The sequence below is a fragment of the Callithrix jacchus genome, chromosome 9 (assembly GCF_049354715.1).
Source record: "Callithrix jacchus isolate 240 chromosome 9, calJac240_pri, whole genome shotgun sequence".
Classification (NCBI taxonomy): domain Eukaryota; kingdom Metazoa; phylum Chordata; class Mammalia; order Primates; family Cebidae; genus Callithrix; species Callithrix jacchus.
In genome coordinates, this window is record NC_133510.1 from 125,757,745 (window position 1) to 125,784,904 (window position 27,160).

The 27,160-nt window shown below is 40.7% G+C and overlaps 1 protein-coding gene across 2 annotated transcripts in view; it reads left to right on the forward strand.

The window, feature by feature from the left end:
- KNTC1 (kinetochore associated 1) overlaps positions 1 to 27,160 on the forward strand; it is a 102,213-nt gene that overhangs the window by 44,795 nt on the left and 30,258 nt on the right. For both annotated transcript variants that reach the window (XM_035257977.3, XM_078337550.1), the window contains exons 29-43: positions 76 to 175; positions 822 to 956; positions 1,562 to 1,681; positions 3,415 to 3,487; positions 4,575 to 4,642; positions 12,802 to 13,082; positions 13,864 to 14,036; positions 14,482 to 14,579; positions 16,216 to 16,354; positions 17,576 to 17,632; positions 18,912 to 19,075; positions 20,211 to 20,315; positions 22,300 to 22,428; positions 23,692 to 23,808; positions 24,933 to 25,042. In XM_035257977.3, the coding sequence (XP_035113868.2) occupies positions 76 to 175; positions 822 to 956; positions 1,562 to 1,681; positions 3,415 to 3,487; positions 4,575 to 4,642; positions 12,802 to 13,082; positions 13,864 to 14,036; positions 14,482 to 14,579; positions 16,216 to 16,354; positions 17,576 to 17,632; positions 18,912 to 19,075; positions 20,211 to 20,315; positions 22,300 to 22,428; positions 23,692 to 23,808; positions 24,933 to 25,042 (1,869 nt within the window). The remainder of the gene's footprint in view (positions 1 to 75; positions 176 to 821; positions 957 to 1,561; positions 1,682 to 3,414; positions 3,488 to 4,574; positions 4,643 to 12,801; positions 13,083 to 13,863; positions 14,037 to 14,481; positions 14,580 to 16,215; positions 16,355 to 17,575; positions 17,633 to 18,911; positions 19,076 to 20,210; positions 20,316 to 22,299; positions 22,429 to 23,691; positions 23,809 to 24,932; positions 25,043 to 27,160) is intronic.

Consider the following 27,160-nt stretch of genomic DNA (forward strand, 5'->3'; position numbering starts at 1 on the left):
GACATTCATTTATGTTTTTATATTGTTTACTGTATCCCTTACAATCCGTGTTAATATCGATAAATTTGCTTTCAGAGTCAAGTTATTACAGGAAAGCTACACACTAATGGAGATGAAAAAACTTTTACGAGGCTATGGAATAAGAGAGGTGAACCTCTTAAACAAGGAAATAATGGTAAGTACACTCTTTGAAGAGTCTTTTCTCTTTCATTTCTAGGGCAATGTGGGAAATTTAATGAGGATTTTATATTCTCAGAGGCTAATAGAGCCAGGTTTTTTCACTACATTACTTTTGTTTGATATGATATTAATAAGGTGTTCAGTTATTTATGAGAGTATTAAAGACACCAAATAGTAAAATGAAGACGCTAAAGAAAGAAGACAGGACTATGGAATGATGAGAATATAAATCATGTTTTAATCTTTAATACAATTTAGTTTTTTGCTGCCCTTTTTTTTTTTTTGACACGGAAATTTCGCTCTGTCGCCAGGCTGGAGTGCAGTGGAGCGATCTCAGCTCACTCAACTTGCCTTAGCCTCCTGAGTAGCTGGAACTATAGGCACAGGTCACCACACCCAGCTAATTTTTGTATTTTTAATAGAGACAGGGTTTCGCCATGTTGGCCAGGATGGTCTCGATCTCTTGACCTTGTGATTCACCTGCATCGGACTCCCAGAGTGTTGGGATTATAGGCAGGACCCATTGTGCTTGACCTGCTACATTATTTTAATTTTTTGGCCACTTTACTCTTATGGGCAAATGATTTCTTGGTTTTCTGTGAGTTTTCATAACAAAGAAATGTGCATATTGTCTGTTTCAGGGGGTGGTTAGATACATTCTCAAACAAGATGTCCCATCTTCTTTAGAAGATGCTTTAAAGGTGGCCCAAGCGTTTATGTTGTCTGATGATGAGATCTACAGTCTAAGAATTATTGACCTGATTGATAGAGAACAGGTTTGTAAGTTTTATGTTGTCATTTCATATGGCTTGTTTGTTTTTTTGAGACAGGGTCCCACTTCATCTCCCAGGCTGGAGTGCAGTGGCCGGGTTTCACCATGTTGGCTAGGCTGGTCTCAAACATCCGACTGCAAGTAATCTGCCTGCCTCAGCCTGGGATTACTGGTGTAAGCTACTGCACCCAGCCAATTGTGTTTTTAAGTGTTGTTATTTTTATATAATTCTATAATCATAATAATGCCTAGGAATTAAATCTTCAGTACCTAGGATCATATTTTATATTTTAAATTTATTTGATTGTTTGCTGTCATTAAAAATGGATTTTCAGCAGCAGGATGGTTAGCTGATGCATGCAGGGCTTAAAACGTGGATGACAGGTTGATGGGTGCAGCAAACCACCATGGCACATGTAACAAGCCTGCACGTGTATTCCAGAGCTTAAAATTAAATAAAAATGGATTTTCAGATTATTAAAACATTGAACCATAGTCTGTTTTTCCAAATGATGTATTTTCATCTTTAAGTAGAAAGGAAAGAAGGAAGTCCACACTGTCCTTTGCAAATACCAGCTGTTTTTTCTTTCTTTCAAACCCTTTTTATAGGGTGAAGACTGTCTCCTTCTGTTGAAGTCTTTGCCTCCTGCTGAAGCTGAGAAAACTGCGGAAAGAGTCATCATATGGGCACGACTGGCGTTACAAGAAGAGCCAGATCATTCTAAAGAGGTGGGATTTTACTAATTAAAATATAAGTAAATCCAGTTTTAATGGCTATTAATCAATAGGATAGAAAAGTTGGACTTAAACATAGGAAGATCTACCTTTCTCACTGCAAGGGCGGCCTAGTATAAAAATTCCTGGGTAAATTTACTGCTAGGAAATAAAAAACAATTGTGGCTGCCTTGGAGTGGCTCCTTGAGCCCACACAGAATGACCTGGGAGCTGCAGGTTGGAGAGTGTCTTAAGGTAGCTGTTGTACATGAAAGGTTTCTATAATGCCTTGCAATATAAACAAGATTTTTTGTTATATAGGACGTAATTGTTGTCAAATCGTAATATCAGCTGAAGAACCAATATAAATCTGTATAATCTTAGAACATTGAAACTGAGAAATGGTTTTAAGAGAGTTTACTTCTTTGCAGATAGGGAACCAAATACTTGATTTTTCCAGGATAGTTGGATTTTTACTGATTTTTAATTTTTCTTCTTTTTCAGTATTATATATAGGATATGAGGGTGTTGATATGTTGCCCAGACTGGTCTCGAACTCCTGAGTTTAAGTTCTCTTCTAGTCTTAGCCTCCCAAGTATCTGGGATTACAGGCATGCACCCACCATGCACAGTAGTTACGTTTTCTTTTTTGAAACGGAGTCTTGCTCTGTCGCTCAGGCTAGAGTGCAGTGGCTTGATCTTGGCTCACTGCAACGGATGCCTTCTGGGTTGAAGCAATTCTCCTGCCTCCCAGGCGTGCACCACCACACCTGGCAAATTTATGTATTTTTAGTAGGGATGGGGGTTTTACCGTGTTGGGCAGGCTGGTCTCAAACTCCTGACCCTAGTGATCCCCCCTCCTCGGCCTTCCAAAATGCTGGGATTACAGGTGTGAGCCACCACACCTGGCCAATAGTTGGATTTTTAAACCCGTAAGGATAGATACCTCCCAACTTCACTCAGTCTATTTCAATAATGTTTTTTCCTTTTGGAAAATGTTGTTTTTAAACACCTATCTACTATGCAATAGGTGTTAGGTTAGATACTTCATCACTTCATGTTCATAACAAAGCTGTAAAGTAGTTCCTACTGTTGTCTCCTTATATACTAAGTTCAAAAACTAAAACATTAAGGTAAATGCCTTCTTCCCAAGGTTGTTAGAAAGGAGCAAAACCTCAGCTCAAACTGTCTAATGCTGTAGTCTGTATTCTTAACTACGAGCTTGAACTGCTTCCGTTATGAAAATATTTGAATTTTTTTTAATGCTGAGGCTCTTACTAAGCATTTTACATACATCATGTCTTTTAATTAAAACATCTTTTTTTTTCCCTGTCTTAAAAAAAACTTTTTTTTTTTTTAATTATCACTGAAAGGTAGTGATTCTTTATTAGACTTCTGTTCTCTAGGCCATTTTTTAGACCTCTGTTCTGTTTAACTTTTTCCAAACGTTTTTTCAAATAGTAAATAACTCTAAAAGAGAGTAAGGATCTGTTAATCATAGCGTAGCTGAAAGGTTATTTGGGAGAGTTGCATATTCTTTGGTATTTATCAATCATATATCTAGGAGTTTATACTGGAGTTTTTCCTGTCTACCCCATATGACGCTCATTAATGATTCATTTCTCAGCTGCCCAACTCCTCCCTGATCGTCTTTTCTGCTGCTGTAGTTTTTATGTATTTGTATGTGATCTACTGAAGTGACCAGAAAAGAAAGTAGATATTCTTTTCTTTTCTTTATTTATTTTTAGGGCAAGGCCTGGAGAATGTCTGTAGCGAAGACATCTGTGGACATTCTTAAGATACTGTGTGACATTCAGAAAGGTAGCTTTTACCTCTGTTTTCTCACCTCAGTTTTGTTCCAGAGCTCATCCTTTTCAGAAAGAGGCATCAATGACAACTGTCACCACACCCACAGTTTTTCTGGCTCTGATTGTCTTTATTGATCTTACCTATTTTGCTTCATGAAAAGTCTTTATTCCTTTATTTCTTTATCAGCAATGTAAGAACAGAGGCGTGCAAAATCAACCTATCGTTTGTTTATATGCTTCAGTTACTATTTACTGCTAGACTAGATTTCCTTGGTGTCTGGCACTCATTGCTCATTTTTCTCATTTATCACTTGGTTATGTTCGGAGGGAAAGCCATTTGAACTAAAAGTTAAGTAAAACAGTTAAGAAAATAACTTTCCAGGGGAAAAAAAGGAAGCTACAATTTATTTCAGAAAAATGACTTTTTCTTGTGACCCGTAAACTTCTGTTTTCTACCTCCTGAAAGAATAATTAGCTGGGCACGGTGGCTCACACCTTTAATCCCAGCGCTTTGGAAGGCCAAGGCGGGTGGATCATGAGGTCAGGAGTTCAAGACTAGCTTGACCAACATACTGAAACCCTGTCTCTACGAAAAATATAAAAATTAGCCGGGCATGTTGGTGGCATGCGCCTGTAATTCCAGCTACTTGGGTGGCTGAGGCAGGAGAATAGCTTGAACCTGGGAGGCAGAGATTGCGGTAAGCCAAGATCTCGCCATTACACGCCAGCCTGGGCAACGAGAGCAAAACTCCGTCTAAAAATAATAATAATAATAAGATTTTTTTCAAATTAGATTTCTTCTTGTGCTTAGTTATTATATCTCAGCATCTGAAAAGAACTACTGAAGACTTGAGATGAGAGAACCAAAGCTAATTTCTTTTCTTTTTTTTTAAGAGACGGGGTTTCACCATGTTGGTCAGGATGGTCTCTACTTCCTGACCTTGTGATCCATCCGATCCATCTGATCCATCCGCCTCGGCCTCCCAAAGTGCTGGAATTACAGCCATGAGCCACCATTCCTGGCCTTAAAATTTCTTTTTAAAGTTCTGATAATAAGAGAATTTGTATGTTTGCTATAATTTTTAAAAATTTAATTACAGATAATCTACAGAAGAAGGACGAATGTGAAGCAATGTTGAAACTATTTAAAGAGGTTGCTAGCTTACAGGTAAATATGTTGAGCCACGTTAAACATTATTACTTCACCAATCAGTGCATTTGTCCCTCCTTAAAGTTTTCTGCACAGTGGCTCACACCTGTAATCCCAGCACTTTGGGAGGCTGAGGCGGGCGGATCATGAGGTCAGGAGATCGAGACTATCCTGGCTAACATGGTGAAACCCTGTCTCTACTGAAAATACAAAAAATTAGCTGGGTATGATGGCACATGCCTGTAGTCTCAGCTATTCGGGAGGCTGAGGCATGAGAATCACTTGAACCTGGGGGGCGGAGGTTGCAGTGAGCCAAGATCACACCACCGCACTCCAGCGTGGGTGACAGAGCGAGAGTCCATCTCAAAAAAAAAGTTTTCTCCACTAGCCTTAGGGACTGGAGATACTGGTCTTCCTTCGCTCTCTCTCTTTATCTCTCTCACAGCAGTTGTATTGAGATATAATTTACATACCACACAATCCATTTAAAGTATACAATTCAATGATTTTTTGGTATGTTGCATTATTATTATTATTAATTACTTTTTTTTTGAGACAGAGTCTTGCTCTGTTGCCCATATTGGAGTGCAGTGGCACCATCTTGGCTCACTGTAGCCTCTGCCTCCTGGGTTCAAGAGATTCTCGTGCCTCAGCCTTCCAAGTAGCTGAGACTCCAGGTCTGTGCCACCTTACCTAGCTAGTTTTTATATTTTTAGTAGAGACAGCATTTTGCCATGTTGGCCAGGCTGGTCTCAGACTCCTGGCCTCAAGCAGTCCTCCCACCTCAGCCTCCCAAAGTGCTGGGATTACAGGCATGAGCCACCATGCCCAGATGCATTATTAATTTTTAATTGTGGTAAAATACATATAACAAAATTTTTCATGTTAACAATTATTTTGTTTGTAATTCAATGGTGTTATTTACATCTTCAATGCTGTGCAGCCATCACCTCTACTTTTTCTTTCTTTTTTTTTTTTTAGTATATATTTTATTGTACTTTAGGTTCTAGGGTTCATGTGCAGAATATGTAGGATTGTTGCATAGGTACATATATGGCAATGTGGTTTGCTGCCTCCATCCCATCACCTATATCTAGCATTTCTCCCCATGTTATCCCTCCCCAACTCCCTACCCACCACTGTTCCTCCCCTAGTACCCCCCAACAGACCCCAGTGTGTATGTGTGATGCTCCCTTCCCTGTGTCCATGTGTTCTCATTGTTCGATACCTGCCTATGAGTGAGAACATGTATTGTTCGATTTTCTGTTCTTGTGTCAGTTTGCTGAGAATAATGGTTTCCAGATTCATCTGTGTCCCTACAAAGGACACGAACTCATCATTTTTTATGGCTGCATAGTATTCCGTGGTATATATGTGCCACATTTTCTTGGTCCAGTCTATCATCGATGGGTATTTGGGTTGGTTCCAAGTCTTTGCTATTGTAAACAGTGCCACGATGAACATACATGTGCATGTGTCTTTATAATAGAACGATTTATAATCCTTTGGATATATACCCAGTAATGAGATTGCTGGGTCAAAGGGAATTTCTTTTTCTAGGTCCTTGAGGAATTGCCACACTGTTTTCCACAATGCAAATTGAACTAATTTACACTCCCACCAACAGTGTGAAATTGTTCCTATTTCTCCATATCCTCTCCAGCATGTTGTCTCCAGATTTTTTAATGATCGCCATTTTAACTGGCGTGATAATGGTATCTCAGTGTGGTTTTGATTTGCATTTCTCTAATGACCAGTGATGAGCTTTTTTTCATATGTTTATTGGCCTCATGTGTGTCTTCTTTTGAAAAGTGTCTGTTCATATCCTTCACCCACTTTTGAATGGATTTGTTTTTTTCTTGTAAATCTGTTTTAGTTCTTCGTAGATTCTGGTTATTAGCAATTTGTCAGATGGGTAGATTGCAAAATTTTTTCCCCTTTCTATTGGTTGCCAGTTCACTCTAATGATTGTTTCTTTTGCTATGCAGAAGCTCTGGAGTTTAATTAGATCCTATTTGTCTGTTTTGGCTTTTGTTGCCAATGCTTTTGGTGTTTTAGTCATAGCCTTGCCTATGCCTATGTCCTGAATGGTTTTGCCTAGGTTTTCTTCTAGTGTTTTTATGGTGTTAGGTCTTTTTATTTATTCATTTATTTATATTTTTTATTGCATTTTAGGTTTTGGTACATGTGCAGAACATGCAAGAGGTGTTAGGTCTTATGTTTAAGTCTTTAATCCGTCTGGACTTAATTTTAGTGTAAGGTGTTAGGAAGGTGTCCAGTTTCTGCTTTCTGCACATGGATAGCCAGTTTTCTCAACACCGTTTATTAAACAGGGAATCCTTTCCCCATTGCTTGTTTTTGTCAGGTTGTCAAGGTTCGGATGGTTGTCGATGTGTGGCATTGCCTCCGAGGCCTCTTCTACTCTTTCATCACCCTAAGCAGAAACTCTGTAGCCATGAAACAGTAACTCCCCTTTCCTCTCTTTCCCAGCCCCTGGTTATCTCTACTTTCTGTTGCTGTGCATTTGCTTATTCTAGCTATTTCATACAAGTGGAATCATACAACTAAGAGTGTAAAGGAGGCCTGTGATCTAAAAATTTGAGACCTGCTATATTAGATAATAGCTTTCTCTGTGAAAAGCATCTGGAGGCCAGCCGTGGTGCCTCACCCCTGTAATCCCAGCACTTTGGGAGGCTGAGGTGGGTGGGTCACAAGGTCAGGAGGTCGAGACCATCCTGGCCAACATAGCAAAACACTGTCTCTACTAAAAATACAAAAATTCACTGGGTATGGTGGTGCGCGTGCCTGTAGTCCCAGCTACTCGGAAGGCTGAGGGAGGAGAATCTCTTGAACCCTGGGAGGCAGAGGTACAGTGAGCCAATATTACGCCACTGTACTCCAGCCTTGTGATAGAGCAAGTCTCTGTCTCAAAAGAAAAAAATAGAAAAGTATCCAGAGAGTGATCATAGGTTACCTTCTTTGTGTTTTTATTAAGTTTGAAGGTTAGAGGTATTTTAAGGCAGTGATTTTGATCGAGGCAAATTCATTTTGAAAAATTGTGCAGAACCTAAAGCGCAGCAATCTGTGTAACTTGATCTTACTGCTAATCCCTGGAGTAACAGCAAGCTGTGTAACCAAGATCTTACTGCTAATCCCTGGAGGCATATTCAGGCAGTTTGGCTTTAATACCATTGCTTATTCTAATTAATTTTTTTAAAAATTTGAGACAGAGTCTCACTCTGTTGCCCAAGCTGGAGTATAGTGACATGATCCTAACTCACTGTAACCTTGAGTTCCTGGGTATGAGCGATCCTCCTACCTTAGCCTCCAGAGTAGCTGGGATTACAGGCACTGGCTACCACTCCTGGATAATTCTTTTTTCTTTTCTTTTCCTTTCCTTTTTTTTCTCCCTTCCTTCCTTCCTTCCTTCTCCTTCTTTTTTTTTTTTTTTTTTTTTTTTTAATGAAACAGGGCATTGCTGTGTTACTCAGGCTGGAATGCAGTGGCGTAATCATGGCTCACTGCAGCCTCAACCTCCTGAGCTCAAGGGATCCTCCCACCTTAGCCTCCCAAGTAACTGGGATTACATGCTCATGCTACCACACCCAGCTAATGTTTTTGATTTTTTGCAGAGACAAGATTTGGCTATGTTGCCCAGATTGGTGTCCAACTCCGGGCCTCAAGCAATCCTCTTATCTCAGCCTTCTAAAGTTGGGAGACTGAGGCGGGTGGATCACGAGGTCAAGAGATTGAGACCATCCTGGTCAACAAGGTGAAACACTGTCTCTACTAAAAATACAAAGATTAGCTGGGCATGGTGGTGCGCGCCTGTAGTCCCAGCTACTCGGGAGGCTGAGGCAGGAGAATTGCTTGAACCCAGGAGGTGGAGGTTGCGGTGAGCCGAGATTGCACCATTGCACTCCAGCCTGGGTAACAAGAGCGAAACTCCATCTCAAAAAAAAAAAAAAAAAAAAAAAAAAACAAAGAAGAAGATGTGGAATCACTCATATTTTGTTTATTTTTGTTTGTTAGTTTTTCCTTTTTTTTTTCTTAATTTTTGAGACAGGGTCTTACTACACTGCCCAGGTCTCGAACTTTGAGCTCGAGCAATCTCCCCACTTTAGTCTCCTGAGTAGCTGAGATTTTAAGTGTGAGCCCCAATGCTGTCAGTTCTGTTTATTTATGAATAGATTAAAAATGCATATGATATGTAATTCAAGGCCAGGCATGGTGGCTCACACCTGTGATTCAAGCACTTTGGAGGCCAAGGCGGGCAGATCACCTAAGGTCGGGAGTTCAACACCAGCCTGACCAACATGGTGAAACCCTGTCTTTAAAAAAATAAATAAATGATAGGTAATTCGGGGCCAGGCGGGGTGGCTCATGCCTATAATCCCAATACTTTGGGAGGCTCGAGGCGGGTGTATCACGAGGTCAAGAGACCAAGACCATCCTGGTCAATAAGGTGAAACCCCATCTTGTTATCGTGCATTGGCACAATCTTGGCTCACTGCAACCTCCGCCTCCTGGATTCAAGCAATTCTTCTGCCTCAACCTCCTGAGTAGCTGGGATTACAGGCATGCGACACCACACCCAGCTAATTTTGTATTTTTAGTAGAGACGGGGTTTCTCCATGTAGGTCAGGCTGATCTTGAACTCCCAACCTCAGGTGATCCACCCTCCTCAGCCTCCCAAAGTATTGAGATTACAGGAATGAGCCACCTTGCCCAGCTATTTTTTTTAAAAAAAAGAGGTTGCTGTGACCTAGCATGAAAGGTCTTCAGCAACTTATCTAATAAATAGTAGTCTCATTTTTCCTTCTGCAGATAGTACTTCTGCATGATGCAGCCTCTTCAGAGAAACATCAGTACCTTTTTGGGAGGAAAACGTTGGTTCGAAATTGTTATCACATCTTTTTTTGTTTGTTTGTTTGTTTGTTTTTTGAGATGGAGTTTTGCTCCTGTTGCCCAGGCTGGAGTGCAATGGCACAATCTTGGCTCACTGCAACCTCCGCCTCCCAGGTTCAAGTGATTCTCCTATCTCAGCCTCCTGAGTAGCTGTGATTACAAGCGCCCACAACCATGCCTGGCTAATTTTTGCTGTTGTTGTTGTTTTTGTTTTGTTTTGAGATGGAGTCTTGTTCTTTTGCCCACACTGGAGTGCTGTGGTGGGATCTCAGCTCACTGCAACTTCCGCCTCCCGGGTTCAAGCAATTCTGCTTCAGCTCCTGAGTAGCTGGGATTACAGGCACGTACCACCACGCCCGGCTAGTTTTTTGTATGTTTAGTAGAGATGGGGTTTCGCCATGTTGGCCAGGCTGACTACAAACTCCTTACCTTGGTTGATCTGCTGATCTGAGCCTCCCAAAGTTCTGGGATTCCAGGCGTAAGCCACCGTACCTGTCCTCATGTCTTAATAATATTAATTCTACCATAGGTTTTGTTATGCAGCCACCAAAAATAATATTTATGATGTCTATAAAATGACAGGGAAAACAGGAGATTACATGTTGTTAACTGGAAAAGTTAGTATGTGAAATTATAGTCTAGCCATAAAATGCTAATGAAAGGATTATCAAAAAAAATGGTCAATGCTTATTAGGTTAAACTGGTCCAATGAGGTGACAGGGCATAGTTTTACACCCCAGGAGACAGTTGCCATGTCTGGGGACATTTTTGATTGTCTTAACTGGTGTGGGGAGGGTGCTGCTGGCATCTAGTGGGTTGAGGCAGGGATGTTGCTAAACCTGCAATGTACAGGATAGTCTCCTCCAACAGGGAATTAATCCAGCTAAAGCCTTGCCAAGATAGAGAAACCCTGCTCAAAAGTACAGCGTCAAAGCAAAGAGTCTGACTCATGCCCACTACCTCCTGCTGTTCTTCCTCTGGCTTCAGTGGGATTTTTTGTAGTAGCACAGAGAAATAAATTATAGGTCTGGAGTTAGCTACAGAATATAGCAAAGCTGAGTTCTTCAAGCCTCTAGAGTAGAATCACCCAAACCTAATATTTAATCTCTTCCTCTTTCTGTTGAGGACTTTCCCACAACAAATAACTATCTGACCAAAAAAGAGTAGTCCTGTAATTGAGAATCCTGTGTTAAAGTGATATTTCCTTATTTTCCAAACTTTTAATAATAGTTTGTAACTAGAAAAATAAAGTCTTTATTTTTAATTCACGAGGGAGTAGTCTTTGAGGGAGAGGTGATAGAGTTTTAGGCTGGGCGTGTTGGCTCATGCCATAATCCCAGCACTTTGGGAGGCTGAGGCGGGCAGATCCCTTGAGGTCAGGAGTTTGAGATTAGTTTAGCCAACATGGTGAAACCCATCTCTACTGAAAATGCAAAAAAATTAGCTGGGTGTCGGGGCATGTGCCTATAATCCCAGCTACTCGGGAGGCTGAAGCAAGAGAACTACTTTAAGGGGGCAGAGGTTACAGTGAGCTGAAATTGCACCATTGCACTCCAGCCTGGGTGAAGAGTGAGACTCCATCTCGAAAAAAAAAAAAGTTTTAGGCCGGGCGCGGTGGCTCAAGCCTGTAATCCCAGCACTTTGGGAGGCCGAGGCAGGTGGATCACGAGGTCAAGGGATCGAGACCATCCTGGTCAACATGGTGAAACCCTGTCTCTACTAAAGATACAAAAAATTAGCTGGGCATGGTGGCACGTGCCTGTAATCCCAGCTACTCTGGAGGCTGAGGCAGGAGAATTGCCTGAACCCAGGAGGCGGATGTTGCGGTGAGCCGAGATCGCGCCATTGCACTCCAGCCTGGGTAACAAGAGTGAAACTCTGTCTCAAAAAAAAAAAAAGTTTAAAAAAATAATGACCCAGTTATAAAAAGAATGAAGTCATGTCCTGGCCAGGTCCAGTGGCTCATGCCTATAATCCCAGCACTTTGGGAGATTGAAATGGGCAGATCACGAGGTCAAGAGACAGAAACCATCCTGGCCAACATGGTGAAACTCCATCTATGCTAAAAATACAAAAATTAGCTGGGCCTAGTGGCATGTGCCTGTAATCCCAGCTACTGAGGCAGGACAGTCACTTTAATCTGGGAGGAGAAAGTTTTGGTGAGCCAATATCATGCCTTTGCACTCCAGCCTGAGTGACAGAATGATACTGCATCTCAAAAAAAAAACAAGAATGAAATCATGTCCTATGTAGCAACATAGATGCTGCTAGAGGCTATAATCCTAAGTGAATTAACGAAGGAACAGAAAATCAAATAGCACATGTTCATATTTGTAAGTGGGAGCTAAGCACTGGCTACTCATTGACATAAAGAGCAAAAACAGAAACTAGGATAGGCCAGGTGCCGTAGCTCACAGCTGTAATCACAACACTTTGGGGAGGATGAGGCTGGAGAACCACATGAGCGCAGGAGTTTGAGATGAGCCTAGGCAACATAGTGAGACCTCGTCTCTCCTAAAAATAACAAAAATTAGCTGGGTGTGGTGATGCATGTCTGTAGTCCCAGCTACTTGGGAGGCTGAAGCGAAAGGATCATGTGAGACTGGGAGGTGGAGGGTGTAGGAGCTGTGTTTGTATCACTGCACTTCAGCCTGGGCAACAGTGAAATCCTGCCTTAAAAATGAAAATGAATAGATGAAAACAACTGGGAACTCTACTGGGCAGAGGTGGGGTGGGGAGGAGGGCAAAGGCTGAAAAACTACCCATCAGGTGCTATGCTGGGTGATGGGATCAGTGGTACCCCAAGCCTCAGCATCACACAATATACCCAGGTGACAAACCTAGACATGTACCCCTGAATCTAAAATAAAAGTTGAAATTATAGGGCTGGGTGCAGTGGCTCATGCCTGTAATCCCAGCACTTTGGGAGGCCGAGGCAGGCAGATCACCTGAGGTCAGGAGTTTGAGACCAGCCTGTCCAACATGGTGAAATCCCGGTTCTACAAAAAATAAAATAAGCCGTCATGGTGGCACGAGTCTGTAATCCCAGCTACTCGGGAGGCTGAGGCAGGAGAATTGCTTGAACCTGGGAAGCAGGGATTGCAGTGAACCAAGATTTCACCATTGCACTTCAGTTTAGAGAACAAGAGCGAAACTACGTCTCAAAAAAAAAAAAGTTGAAATTATATTAAAAAAAAACAATAAAAATGATTATTTTAAACAATAGATTAAACAGACTTGGGACTTTGTCTTGCTTACTTTTATTACAGGAGAACTTTGAGGTCTTTCTTTCATTTGAAGATTATAGCAATAGTTCCCTGGTAGCAGATCTCCGTGAGCAATACATTAAAGCTCATGAAGTTGCACAGGCAAAACATAAACCCAGGAGCACCCCAGAGCCCATAGCTGCTGAGGTGAGGAGCCCAAGCATGGAATCAAAGCTACACAGACAGGCGCTGGCCCTGCAGATGTCCAAACAAGAGCTGGAGGCAGAGCTGACCCTGAGAGCCTTAAAAGACGGGAACATCGAAACAGCCATGAAAAAATGCAGGTGACAATCCAGATTTCTGAACTGCATAGCTTCTCTGAAAGTAACAATTGTGGCTAGGTGCGGTGGCTCATGCCTGTAATCCCAGCACTTTGATAGGTCAAGGCAGGTGGAACTCTTGAGGTCAGGAGTTCAAGACCAGCATGGCCAACGTGGTGAAACCCCATCTACTAAAAATACAAAAGTTAGCTGGGTGTGCTGGCAGGCACCTGTAATCCCAGCTACTTGGGAGGCTGAGGCATGAGAATCGCTTGGATCTGGGAGGCAGAGGTTGCAGTGAGCCGAGATCGCACCACTGCACTCCAGCCTGGGCAAGAGCAAGACTCAGTCTCAAAAGAAAAAAAAACCAGGTTGGGCGCAGTGACTCACACCTGTAATCCGAGCACTTTGGGAGCCCAAGGCAGGATTACTTAAGCCCAGGAGTTTGAGATCAGCCTGAGCAACATAGTGAGAACTCATCTCTACCAAAAATAATTTAAAAATTAGCAGAATGTGGTGGCACACACCTGTAGTCTCGGCTATTTTGAAGTCTGAAATGAGAAGATTGCTTGACCCTGGAGGCTCTAGTGAGCCATGATTGTGCCACTAAACTCCTGCCTAGGCGGTAGGGCTAGACCCTGTCTCAGAAAAAAGAAGAAAAGAAAAGAAAAACTACGCTGTAAACCTCGAAAACATTTAAACAATTATGTGTTGATGGTGGTGGTGATGTATTAAACCAAGAAAGGCACATGTGTCTACTTTCAATGTGAGTATTCTAACTACCAATATTTTCTTTCTTCCAAAGAGACTTGTTTAAGTATCACTGCAATGCTGACACTGGGAAATTGCTATTTCTGACGTGTCAGAAGCTTTGTCAGATGTTGGCTGATAATGCCCCAGTGACGGTGCCTATGGGACAGAACCTTCCTTCCATGATACACGATCTAGCGTGCCAAGCTGCCACCATTTGCAGTCCAGGTGACAAGATTTATAATATACATAGTTGTATGCTCCCTGGTTCATGTCATACTTGTCTCCCAAATGCTGTCTCTCTACCACTGGACATCACGGTAATCAGTTTAGAAATAGCATCTCCATTTTATGAAGGGATGCTTATAATTGATTCTCTTTGAGATTATTGTTTGAAAGTATTTCAAAATATTAACAATGTCATTTTGGACTATTGACATTACTCACTTTCATAGGATTATGAAATTCCTTGCCTCTCATATATGATTTTATTTTAAAGTCAAGCTTGAGAAAAAGTTTAATGGACTTTTTAGGGTAGTCAAAGCTTTATGGAGACCTTTGTATCTACATTGTGGCCTTCCTTAGAATTTTAAATGATAATTATTAAAAGGTTGTTTTCATTATCCTGAAGACATAGAATATGAATTTTATGATTTTTCTTATTTTCTTTCAGATTTTTTACTAGATGCTTTAGAATTATGTAAACATACTTTAATGGCTGTAGAGCTTTCCAGACAGTGCCAAATGGATGACTATGGAATCCTCATGAAAGTAAGTTACTTTTGAGTTTTTTCCCTTAAAAAAAATCCTTGGCAACCCATTATGCACTTTTTTTTTTTTGAGACAGGGTTTTGCTCTATCACCCAGGCTGGAGTACAATGGCATAATCAGGACTTACTGCCCCCTTGAACTGGGCTTAAGCAATCCTCCCACATCAGCCTCCTGAGTAGCTGGGACCATAAGTGTGTGCCACCACATCCAACTAGTGTAAAAAAATTTTTTTTTATACAGACAGGGTCTCACCGTCTTGCCCAGGGTGGTTTTCAGTTCCTGGGCTCAACTGATAATCCCACCTAAGCCTCCCAAAATGTTGGGATTACGGGCATAAGCCAATGCACCTGGCCCATTTTTTATTCATTTGCAAAGTTTATGAAGATACTGAATCCATCTCTTTTATTTTCTTAGCCTAGACTGGAAAATAGCATGAGGTCACTTCTCTGTTCCAGTCACGTTATTGGCTTTAATTTGCACTATCTTTCAAAACACAGGGCCTCCAACGAGGCCTCCCTTGACATTGTCCTCTTAGAGTTTAACTTAAAGTTAATTTTTTTTTTTTTTTAAGATGGAGTCTCGCTTTGTCACCCAGGCTAGAGTACGGTGGTGCAATCTTGGCTCACTGCAACCTCCACCTCCTAGATTCAAGCAATTCTCCTGCCTCAGCCTTTCGAGTAGCTGGGATTACAGGTGTCCGCCACCATGTCCACCTGATTTTTGTATTTTTAGTAGAGATGGAGTTTTACCTTCTTGGCCAGGGTGGTCTTGAACTCCTGACCTTATAATCCACCACCTCGGCCTCCCAAAGTGCTGGGATTACAGGCGTGAGACACTGTGCCCAGCCTTTAAAATGAAATTTCTATAAGCCATAGACCAGAAGAAATACAGTATGTGGTTGTATTTGGCCCTCCAAGCTGTTTGGCTCTAGGCCAGATGTGATGGCCTCATGTCTTATAATCCCAGTACTGTGGGAGGCCAGGGTGGAAGGATTATTTGAGCCCAGGAGTTCAAGACCAACCTGGGGAACACAGTGAGACCTCACCTTTATTGTAAGTTTAAAAATTAAAATAAAGGCCAGGTGTGGTAGTTCATGCCTATAATCTTAGCACTTTGGGAGGCTGAGGTGGGTGGATTACTTAAGGTTGGGAGTTTAAGACCAGCCTGGCCAACATGGTGAAACTCCGTCTCTACTAAAAATACAAACACTAGCCAGGTGTGGTGTCATGCGCCTGTAATCTAAGCTTCTCGGGAGGCTGAGGCAGGAGAATCGCTTGAACCCTGGGGGCAGATGTTGCAGTGAGTGAAGATTGTACCACTGCGCTCAGCCTGGGTGACAGAGCAAGACTCCATGTCAAAAAACACAACATAAGGGCATGAAGCTACTTCTCTGTTCTAGTCACTTTATTGGCTTTAATTTGCACTTTCAAAACGTTAGGCCTCCAAGAAGGCCGAGATTGCCCCATTGCACTGCAGCCTGGGCCATAGAGTGAGACTCTGACTCAAAAATAAATAAATTAAAATAAAATAAAATGTTTGGCTCTCATAGATCTGATTCTGGATTCTGCTTGCTGAAGATGGTTACTTGTGTTGTGCAGCAAACTGACTTCTCTTTCTTGTATGATTTGGCACCTAGGCTTCTTTTGGGACACATAAAGATCCATATAAAGAGTGGTCTTACAGTGACTTCTTCAGTGAAGATGGAATTGTTCTTGAGTCACAGATGGTGCTGCCAGTTATTTATGAACTGATTTCATCTCTTGTGCCTCTAGCTGGTAAATCTTATTTGTGTCATTATTTTCTATGTATATCTGCCTTATGTAAATTTAAACTGTAGAGGTTTGGAACTAGAACTACACATAGTAATGTGGGTGAATCTTAGAGGCGTGATGTGGAGCAAAAGACCCGGATGCAAAAGAATAAGTACTGTATGATGTCATTGTACCAAGTACAAACCGAGGCTAGGACTAAGCTGGTGCTGTTTGAAGTCAGGGCAGTGATGACCCTTAAGGGTGGGAAAGGGGAAGGAGCAGGTAGCTGGGAAGTTGACAGTGAGTGTTCTGTTTCTTATTCTTTTTTTGTTGTTTTTTTGAAATGGGGTCCTGCTCTGTCATTCAGGCTGGAGTGCAGTAGGGTGATCTCTGCTCACTGCAACCTCCACCTCTTGGGTTCAAGCAATTCTCATTCCTCAGCCTCCCAAGTTGCTGGGATTATAGCCTTATGCCACCATGCCTGGCTAATTTTATATTTTTAATAGAGATGGGGTTTCACCATGTTGGCCAGACTGGTCTCAAACTCCTGACCTCAAGTGATCTGCCCGCCTTGGCCTTCTAAAGTGCTGAGATTACAGGCATGAGCCACTATACCCGGCCAATGTTCTGTTTCTTGATGTGGATGCTGCTCCTTCAGTTTATAGACATTTATCTGATTATACACTTAGCTGTGCATTTTACTATGTGTATTTATAAAGCAGCAGTTTCCTTTAGAACTTTTTATAATAATGGGCCTGGCATAGTGGCTCACACCTGTAATCCCAGCACTTTGGGAGGCCAAGGCAGGTGAATCATGAGGTCAGGAGTTCAAGACCAGCCTGGCCATTATGGTGAAACCCCATCTCTACTAAAAATATAAAAATTAGCCAGGCGTGGTGGCATGCACCTGTAGTCCAAGCTACTCGGGAGGCTGAGGCAGGAGAATCGCTTGACCCTGGGAAGTAGAAGTTGCAGTGAGCCCAGATTGAGCCACTACACTTCAACCTGGGTGACAGAGCAAGACTGTCTCCCCCTCCCAAAAAAGAATGTTTTTATAATAGTGAAATATTTACACATCTATAAGTGTATGTGCTATATGAGAGTTATTTTATTTAGTGTTAGTTGTATACATTTAAGGGGTCCAAGTGCTATATTGTTAAGTGGATATATTGTATAGTGATGAAGTCTGGGATTTTAGTGTGACCATCTATTTACTGTTATTTAACTTATTTGTATCTTTTGTAGAAAGCAAGAGATATCCCTTGGAGTCTATCAGTTTGCCATACTGCTCCATTAATGAAGGTATTTGACATCAGAAATGTATCGCATTCTACTAAGATTTCTTTCTTTCTTTCTTTTTTTTTTTTTTTTTGAGACAGAGTTTCACTCTTGTTACCCAGGCTGGAGTGCAATGGCACGATCGTGGCTCACCACAACCTCCGCCTCCTGGGTTCAGGCAATTCTCCTGCCTCAGCCTCCTGAGTAGCTGGGATTACAGGCACGCGCCACCGTGCCCAGCTAGTTTTTTGTACTTTTAGTAGAGACAGGGTTTCACCATGTTGACCAGGATGGTCTCGATCTCTTGACCTCGTGATCCACCCGCCTCAGCCTCCCAAAGTGCTGGGATTACAGGCTTGAGCCACCGTGCCCGGCCTTTTTTTTTTTTTTTTTTTTTTTTTTTTTTTTTTTGAGACACAGTCTCTCTCTATTGCCCAGGCTGTAGTGTAGTGGCACAATCTCTGCTCAATACAACCTCTGCCTCTTGGGTTCAAGCAATTCTCCTGCCTCAGCCTCCCAAGTAGCTGGGATTACAGGCATATGCCACCACATATGGCTAATTTTTTTGTATTTTTACTAGAGACAGGGTTTCACCATGTTGGCCAGCCTGGTCTCAAACTCCTGTCCTCAGGTGATCCACCCACCTTGACCTCCCAAAGTGCTGTGATTACAGGCATGAGCCACCACGGCTGGCCTCAAGATTTCTTAATAGAAAGAAATGGTGGTGTACACCTGTAGTCCTGGTTACTTGGGAGGCTGAGGTGGGAGAATCTCTTGAGCCCAGGAGTTCAAGGCTGCAGTGAGTTATGATGGCACTACTATATTCTAGCCTGGGCACCAGAAGAAGACCCTATCTCTAAAAACACAAAATTCCATAGTAGTAGAAATTTCTTTGAATTCTAAATATGAATGTTATTTAATATCCTTAATGTAATTGTTTAGTTATTTTTATATTATTCACGTAAAAGATCAGTAGATTATGTGATTTGGCTTAATAGTGTTAACGTCTATGAATTTGTTTATAAATTTTTATCTTTCAAATGGAGAAATGGTTTTTCTTCAGCTAAAGATATAAACATCTCAATTAAAATAGACAAGTTACAATCTAAGTATCTCATTAGCTGGTGGACTTAGTTTCTGGTTTCACTCAAACCGTATATTAGCTTACATTAACTAACTTTGAGAACAAACTCCTTGACTTATCTGTATTGAAGAAATAGGCTGTCTCTGAAAACAGTTTTCAATAATATGATTTTCCTTTGTTTAAAAAATCTAAATATTAAAATCGTTTATCACTCTGCAGGAGATGGGCTTGTTTTACCTGTTTTAAATTCTATCGCTGCCCTGCTTCAAAATCTTCAGGAATCTAGCCAGTGGGAACTGGCCCTAAGATTTGTGGTTGGTTCATTTGGTACCTGTCTTCAGCACTCTGTGTCAAACTTCATCAATGCCAGTTTGAGTGAAAAGGTATAGCTTCAAGAACAAATACTTTGACTTTGGGTGAATATAGATGTAAAAGCACTAACAAAGGAATTTGGAGTCCATGTTTTCCTATTGTTTTTGTAGCAAAGAAATTGATAATTCATCAGATTTAAGAACATTTGTTGAGCATCTGCTAAGATTCTGGTGTGGAAAGAAGGTGCCTGCACACATTTTCATACTCATTCTCTTTTTTCGTTTCTTTTTTTTTTTTTGAGACTAAGCTTCTCTCTTTTTGCCCAGGCTGGAGTGCGATGGCAGGATCTCGGCCCACTGCAACCTCTGCTTCTTGGGTTCAAGCGATTCTCCTGTCTCAGCCTCCCGAGTAGCTGGGATTAGGCATGCACCACCATGCCCAGCTGTTTTTGTACTTTTAGTAGAGATGGGGTTTATTCATGTTGGTCAGGCTGGTCTCGAACTCCTGACCTCAGGTGATATACCCGCCTCAGCCTTCCACAGCAGTGAGCCACTGTGCCTGGCTCATACTCATCCTTTACAACAGCCGTGAGAGTTTCCATTCTACAAATGTGGAAACAGATTCAGGGAGATGAAATAAGTTACCCCAAAGTTTTATATTGTAGTGGTAAGTCTTCACACTCCAAGCTCAGTGCAGTTTCTACTGTACCACATTTGGTCAGAATATCTGTGTGTTGTTCGTTTAGTTATCATCTAAATGGCCAAGTTATTATAATTACTCTTGAGAGCATCATTGAAGAGATTCTAGAAGACAAACTAACTGTGGATAACTGTTTTAGCTGGGCCTCAGAGGGAGTTGTCTTCATTTCTACTACTCTGTTGTTATGTATTAAATGCTGGTTCTTTTTAAATGAACTGTATTGAGGTATGGCTTTCAAAATTAAAATGCACATGTTTTAAGTGTATCAACCAGTGTATTCACCTTGTCACCAACACCACAATGAAGACTTAGGGGTATTTTTAATACTTCCTTTTTCCTCCCTCCAGTCAGTCCCCCACCCCCAGACACAGCTTTCTATCACTATAGGTTAAATGCTTATACTTTTTGGATATAATGATGAATTTTCAAAGTTTCTTAATATTTGAAAAAATTTTCAGAATGATACATAGAACTGAACCTAAATATTTTCTTGTTCTTTTTTAAAAGTTATTTGGAGAGACTACATTAGTTAAATCAAGGCATATTGTTACAGAATTGAAAGAAAAAGCTGTTATATTTATCAGGAAAAATGCTACAACACTACTGCACAAAGTAAGTATTTGTTCTTAGTAAAAAAAAAAAAAAATTTATTTTTTGCCATTTACCTCAGTTAACTGACCTATGATTCAGTAGTTTATGATTCAGTACAGTAGTGTTTTACTATTCAAAAACTTAAACTGTATTATAGCTAATACTATTGTATCTTTATTATGGTAATTGACATTCTATAGAGATTTTATGAAATAGTAGTCAATCTTTTCCACTGTTGTCTCTTGATTTTAGTTACTTCTATTTATATTTATTTATTTTTTAGAGATGAGTATTTTTTCTGTCAGCCAGGCTGGAGTGCAGTAGTACAATCATAGCTTGCCACAGCCTTGAACTTGTGGACTCAAGCGATCCTCCTGCCTTAGCCTCCCAAGTCACTGGGATTACAGGCATGAATAACTGTGCCACACTCTGTCGTTATTTATTTATTTTTTTGAGACTGAGTCTCGCTCTGTTGCCAGGCTGGAGTGCAGTGGTGCAATCTCGGCTCATTGGAACCTCCGCCTCCTGGGTTCAAGTGATTCTCCCACCTCAGTCTCCCAAGTAGCTGGGATTACAGGCGCCCACCACCACGCCCAGCTAATTTTTTAAATTTTTAGTAGAGACGGGGTTTCATGTGTTAGCCAGGTTGGTCTTGATTTCCTGACCTTGTGATCCGTCTGCCTTGGCCTTCCAAAGTGCTGGGATTACAGGCATGAGCCACCGTGCCCGGCCATGTGGTTATTTATTTTATAGATTAAAGCATTCCAATGATCCTCTTATTTCTATTTCAGAAATCCTAATTTTCCATTACCTTTTATTTTTTAAAAGATTCTAATAGACTTTCGGTGAAAAAATAGTTGCATTAGGCGTTTAATTTTCATTTGTCAGATTACTTTTTTTTAAAAATGTTGGTTTTTTTGGAGACAAGGTCTGACTTTTTCACCCAGGCTGTAGTGCAGAGATGCCATCATAGCTTACTGCAGCTTCGAAATCATGGGCTCAAGCAACCCTCCCACCACAGCTTCTGAGTATCTGGTGCTGCTGGTGCGCCACCATGCCTGGGTAACTTTTTTTTTTTTTTTTTTTTTGAGATGGAGTTTTGCTCTTGTTACCCAGGCTGGAGTGCAATGGCGGGATCTCGGCTCACCGCAACCTCCACCTCTTGAGTTCAGGCAATTCTCCTGCCTCAGCCTCCTGAGTAGCTGGGATTACAGGCATGCACCACCATGCCCAGCTAATTTTTGTATTTTTAGTAGAGACGGGGTTTCACCATGTTAACGAAGATGGTCTTGATCTCTTGACCTCGTGATCCACCCTCCTCGGCCTCCCAAAGTGCTGGGATTATAGGCATGAGCCACCGCGCCCGGCCAACTTTTAAATATTTTGGGAGAGACAGGTCTCACTATGTTGCCCAGGCTGGTCTTGGACTCTTGGCCTCAAGCAATCCTTCCACGTTGGCCTCCTGAAATGCTGAAAGTATAGGCATGATACCGTGCCCAGCCCCCAAAAATTTTAATTTGGAGATAATTTAGAAGTTTCAGGAAAATTTTAGCCATAGTACAAAAATCTCTGGTATACCTTTTATTGCTGTATCATTCGCTGGCATGCTCTCTTTCTCTATTTTTCTGTTTATATATAAAATCATTTTACGTTTTTCTGACTATTTAGAAATAAGTTACATACATTATGGCTCTTTACCCCTAGACAACATTTCAGTGCCCTATAGAATTTATAGTTTCTTTCCTACTCTTCGGCTAGTGATAAAGGACATTAAACTTAAGCAAACACACTAGAACTATGTTACTGTAACTTTTCAAGAAACACTTGTTCTTCTGTAGTGTTTGTAATTCAATTTAATGAAAACCTTGAGACACTTATTTTAAAAAGTTTTTAGAATTATAAATAAAAATTCTTCCTTTTTATTTGTATTTCTGCCCTTTGTGAGCAAAGTTAATTCTATTTAGATTATGAAGAGTTTGCTTCTTTTGCTGCTTTCTTCCTGTAGGTATTTAATTGTCGCTTGGTAGATCTTGACCTGGCATTGGGTTACTGCACTCTCTTACCTCAAAAAGATGTGTTTGAAAATCTCTGGAAGCTCATAGATAAAGCATGGCAGAATTACGACAAAATCTTGGTATGCCCTAAGGAAGCACACCTTCAATTCTTGAAGTATTTAAGATTTGGGGGGAGAAATTAAGTTGGCTTTGCCACCTGGTCTTAAAGATTTAGTAGAAGAAATGTCACTGGTATTCCATATAACTTAGTGATCAGAAAAAAAAGAAAAGAAATGTTGAGCTAACTCGTGATTTCTATCAACTTCTCCTCGATTGGTGACATACTGTTGCCTGTATATGCAAGTTAAGAGCATTGTTCAACCCAAAGAATTACAGTTGTTTTATTTCTTTTTTTTTTTTAAGAGATGGAGTCTTGCACTGTCACCAGGGGTGGAGTGCAGTGGCATGATCTCAGTTCACTGCAACCTCTGCCTCCTGGGTTCAAGGGATTCTCCTGCCTCAGCCTCCCGAGTAGCTAGGATTACAGGCTCCTGCCACCATGCCTGGCTGTTTTTTTTTTTGTATTTTTAGTAGAGATGGGATTTCACTATGTTAGCCAGGCCGGTCTCAAACTCCTGACCTCGTGATTTGCCCTCCTCGGCCTCCCAAAATGCTGGAATTATTGGCTTCAGCAGTTTTTTTATTTCTTAAAATCTATTTACAGCCTTAGAACATCAAATCTTATTCTGGTATATTTGAAACCCTAGATCTACCTATGAATTCGTTCTAATATTTGAGACGAAATCTCACACTGTCGCCCAGGCTATAGTGCAGTGAGATAGTCTCCGCTTAGTGCAATCTCTGCCTCTTGGGTTCAAGCAATTCTCTTGCCTTAGCCTCCTTAGTAGCTGGGTCTACAGGCATGCGCCACCATGCCTAGCAAATTTTTTTGTATTTTAGTAGAGATGGGGTTTCACCACGTTGGCCAGGACGGTCTCGATCTCCTGACCTCGTGATTCGCCTGCCTCGGCCTCCTGAAGTGCTGCGATTACAGGTGTGAGCCACCATTCCTGGCCCATCAGTTCATTTTTGTAGGCGAAGTTTAATGGATAGAGAACTTCTTTTGGATATTGTGTTAAAATTTGCCGTTTATGAGGAGTTTGCTTGCAAGATAACTAAAATTTGGCCTTTCATTATAAAAGAAAGCCAGGCTAAATGTATGGCATTATACAATAAGCTGGATTACCTAAATATTACATAAGCAGTAATGACTGTGTACAAAATAATATGTAACATTCTACACAGTTATCACAAAGGAAGTTGTGATTTTTATTGTTGGGTTTCATCTAAAAGGTATTAGAATATATTTATGATTTAACTTTAATTCTATTTTAATATTTTAGGCAATATCTCTGGTGGGATCTGAGCTGGCAAGTCTCTATCAGGAAATAGAAATGGGGCTTAAGTTCCATGAACTCAGTACTGATGCCCAGTGGGGCATACGTCTTGCTAAACTTGGTGTGAGTATTCTTTTTACTGCTATCATTGATTCTGATAATTACCTGGTTGGAAAATTTAAAACAAAACAAAGATCTTCTTGTCCTTTACTTTTGGGAAGAGAGTGTCTGTGTACCGCCTTAAACATTTTATTAAGTACACACTTTGGTGCTTCCAGATAAATGAGAAACTTTTTGCCTCATTTCCTTTTGTCTGTATTTTTAAGGAAATTAAAAGTGGCCTGACATTTTCAGCTGCTTAACTTTCTCATTTATAGGTACATATCTAGTATCAGTTGATATTTATGCTATTTCAGGCATAGCCTTTAGCCTCATCCTTTTGTTTACTGCTGTTGTTAAAGATAATATTAAAATGTATATACAGGTATACCATACTTCAAGAACAGCTAGTAGGGGAAAATAAATTGCCTTTATTTTTGACAATGCAAAAGAACAGACAAGCAAAACCAAGCTTTCTTTCTTTGACACAGGATCTCATTCTGTCACCCAGGCTGGAGTACAGTGGCATGATCACGGCTCACTGCAACCTCAACCTCTAGGGCCTAAGCTATCCTACCACCTCAGCCTCCTCATTAGCTGCGACTACAGGCATGAACCACCACACCCAGCTAATTGTTTTGTATTTTTTTGTAGAGACAAGGTTTCACCATGTTGTCTAGGCTGGTCTCGAACTCCTGACCTCAAGTGATCCACCCATCTCAGCCTCCCAAATTGTTAGGATTACAGGCATGAGCCAAAACCCTGTTTTCTTTACCAAAAATATAAAACATTTTATTTGCAAACAGTTGACTTATCAGGAAGATAACCAGTACAGAAATGCTGTATGTTTTGAAGCTTAATTCTTCTGCAGTGATGGAACTGATGTTCTGTTTGCATTAAGAATCAAACTTTTCAGACAAGGCAATGGTTAGGATGGCTAAGAGGAGTTTTGGACCCATGTATACCTCAACTCTCAGAGTGATGTCTGGGTTGGGTAGTGTGAAGTTGGAGGAGCTATAGACAAATGTTTCTTTATAAAAAAAAGATACTAAGAAGGCAAGTCATTATGTTGCCCTTATTCTGATACATTTCAGTGTAGAGGTTTTTTTTTTTTTTTTTTTAATTTGTTTTGTTCTTTTTATTTCTAGATTTCTTTTCAACCAGTTTTCAGGCAACATTTTCTCACCAAGAAAGACCTTGTTAAAGCTCTTGTTGAAAATATAGATATGGACACAAGCCTCATTCTGGAATATTGCAGGTAAGTCTTTAAACATTAACGGTATTTTTGCTGTTAAATTGGTAATCCTTATTTCAAGAACACAGTAATAACGATGATTATTTTATGAGGTCCATGGATCTCTGATATTTTCTTTTGCTCATTCCCAAACTGAGTAAATATGAAGTCATATTGGAGTCTCTTATGATATCACCATTTAAATTCACCATTTAGTGTTTCCCAAACTTGCCTCCTGATAAGCATCACCTGGGGCACTTGATTACAAATGCAGATTTCTAGGGCTCTCTGGCAGTTCTGACTCAGTGGGTCTGGACTGAGCCTAGGAATCATTAGTCTTTAATAGGAGCTCAGGTGATTCTTATGATCAGAAAATTTGGAAAATATTCTTCTGAGTAAACTTTTAAATCAGGTTAACTAGGGAGCAAAGGAATCTTAATCTAAAAATTAATGAAAAGTATGCTTTAGGGAGAATTTCTAATTTCCTATTAAAAATATTTATAAAATTATTTTTATTTATTTCTTTTCTTTCTTTCTTTTTTAAAGGGGGTGGGACATGAATGGGCTTGGGGACCCGGCATACCCCATGGAGATGGGGAGATGCCCAGCTCCCCGGCCCCTGCACACTGACCCTCCTTTTATTTATTTATTTTGAGACAGAGTCTCGCTCTGTCACCCAGGCTGGAGTGCAGTGGCGCAATATTGGCTCACTGCAACTTCCACCTTCAAGTGATTCCCTGGCCTCAGCCTCTTAAGTAGCTAGGATTATAGGCATGTGCCATCACGCCTGGCTAATTTTTGTATTTTTATTAGAGACAGGGTTTCACCATGTTGGCCAGGCTGTTCTCAAACTCCTGACCTCAAGTGATCTGCCCCATCTCAGCCTCCCAAAGTGCTGGGATTGTAGGTATGAGTCACTGCACCTGGCCAAGAAATTTTAGAACTAAGATTAAATGTATTATTTATAGATTCAGCTTACTTTGATGAGTAGGGATAAATGATTTATAATTTATATCTCAGACATTTCTTTTTTTTTTTTTTAAGATGGAGTTTCACCATGTTGGTCAGGCTGGTCTTGAACTCCCGACCTCAGGTGATCCGCCTGCCTTGGCCTCCAAAATGCTTGGATTACAGGTGTGAGCCACCATGCCCGGCCCGATGTTTCTATCTAGTAAATACAAGGACTCATTTTCTGGTTTCAGAATGCTTTCAGACATGTCACCTCATTTAATTTTTACAGTTCTTATTGCATATGTCGCCAGTTGATATATGAGAAGACAAACCCCTATTACATGACCTGCTCAAGGTCAAATTATAAATGACTGCTTCTAAAATATTATGGGTGCTATAAACCCCATCTGATTTGTAACAGATTAATGGAATCTGAGTTACTGAGAATGAAACTGCTTGGTACATTTCCTGAACCAGATAGGCATCTATTTCTTTGTCTCTGTGGATAGTGAGGAGTAGCGTGGCTGTCACTATCCTGTACCTGCAAGTCAAGGACTATAGGCTGCCCATAGCTCTAAGGGGCAGTGATTTAAAGAGTAGTTTGAAGTAACAAAACTATGTCATTCTTCAGTTTGGCCTGTTATAAATCCAGGACAGAGTACACACACTTTTGTATTTTTTATTTAACTTGAACTTCTGGTAGATTCTTATGTGATATCTTATGGTACAGAACACTTTTTTGAAATTTAAATAGCTATAAAGTCAAGTTCATTTCGTAATTATTCTATGTACATGGCATTGATGATTTGTATTCATATGATAGTGATACTTTTGTCTCAGGCAGTCTACCTGAATAAATTTAGATAACCTTTAATTATCAGAGAGTGACTTCAAAATGATGGTACTTAAGCCTCTTATTGATATTTTAGTTACTCTGTATAGCAAACTAAACTATCTCTGTCTTATTAGTAGGATCTAAAAAGCCATTTCAGTTGTTACTTTGTCTATAGTAACCAGATTCTTTTTTTATTTTGAGACAGAATCTTACTCTGTTGCCCAGGCTGGAGTGCAGTGGCGCAATCTCAGCTCACTGCAACCTCTACCTCCTGGGTTCAAGCGATTCTCCTGCCTCGGCCTCTTGAGTAGCTGGGATTATAGGCATGTACCACCCTGCCTGGCTAATTTTTGTAC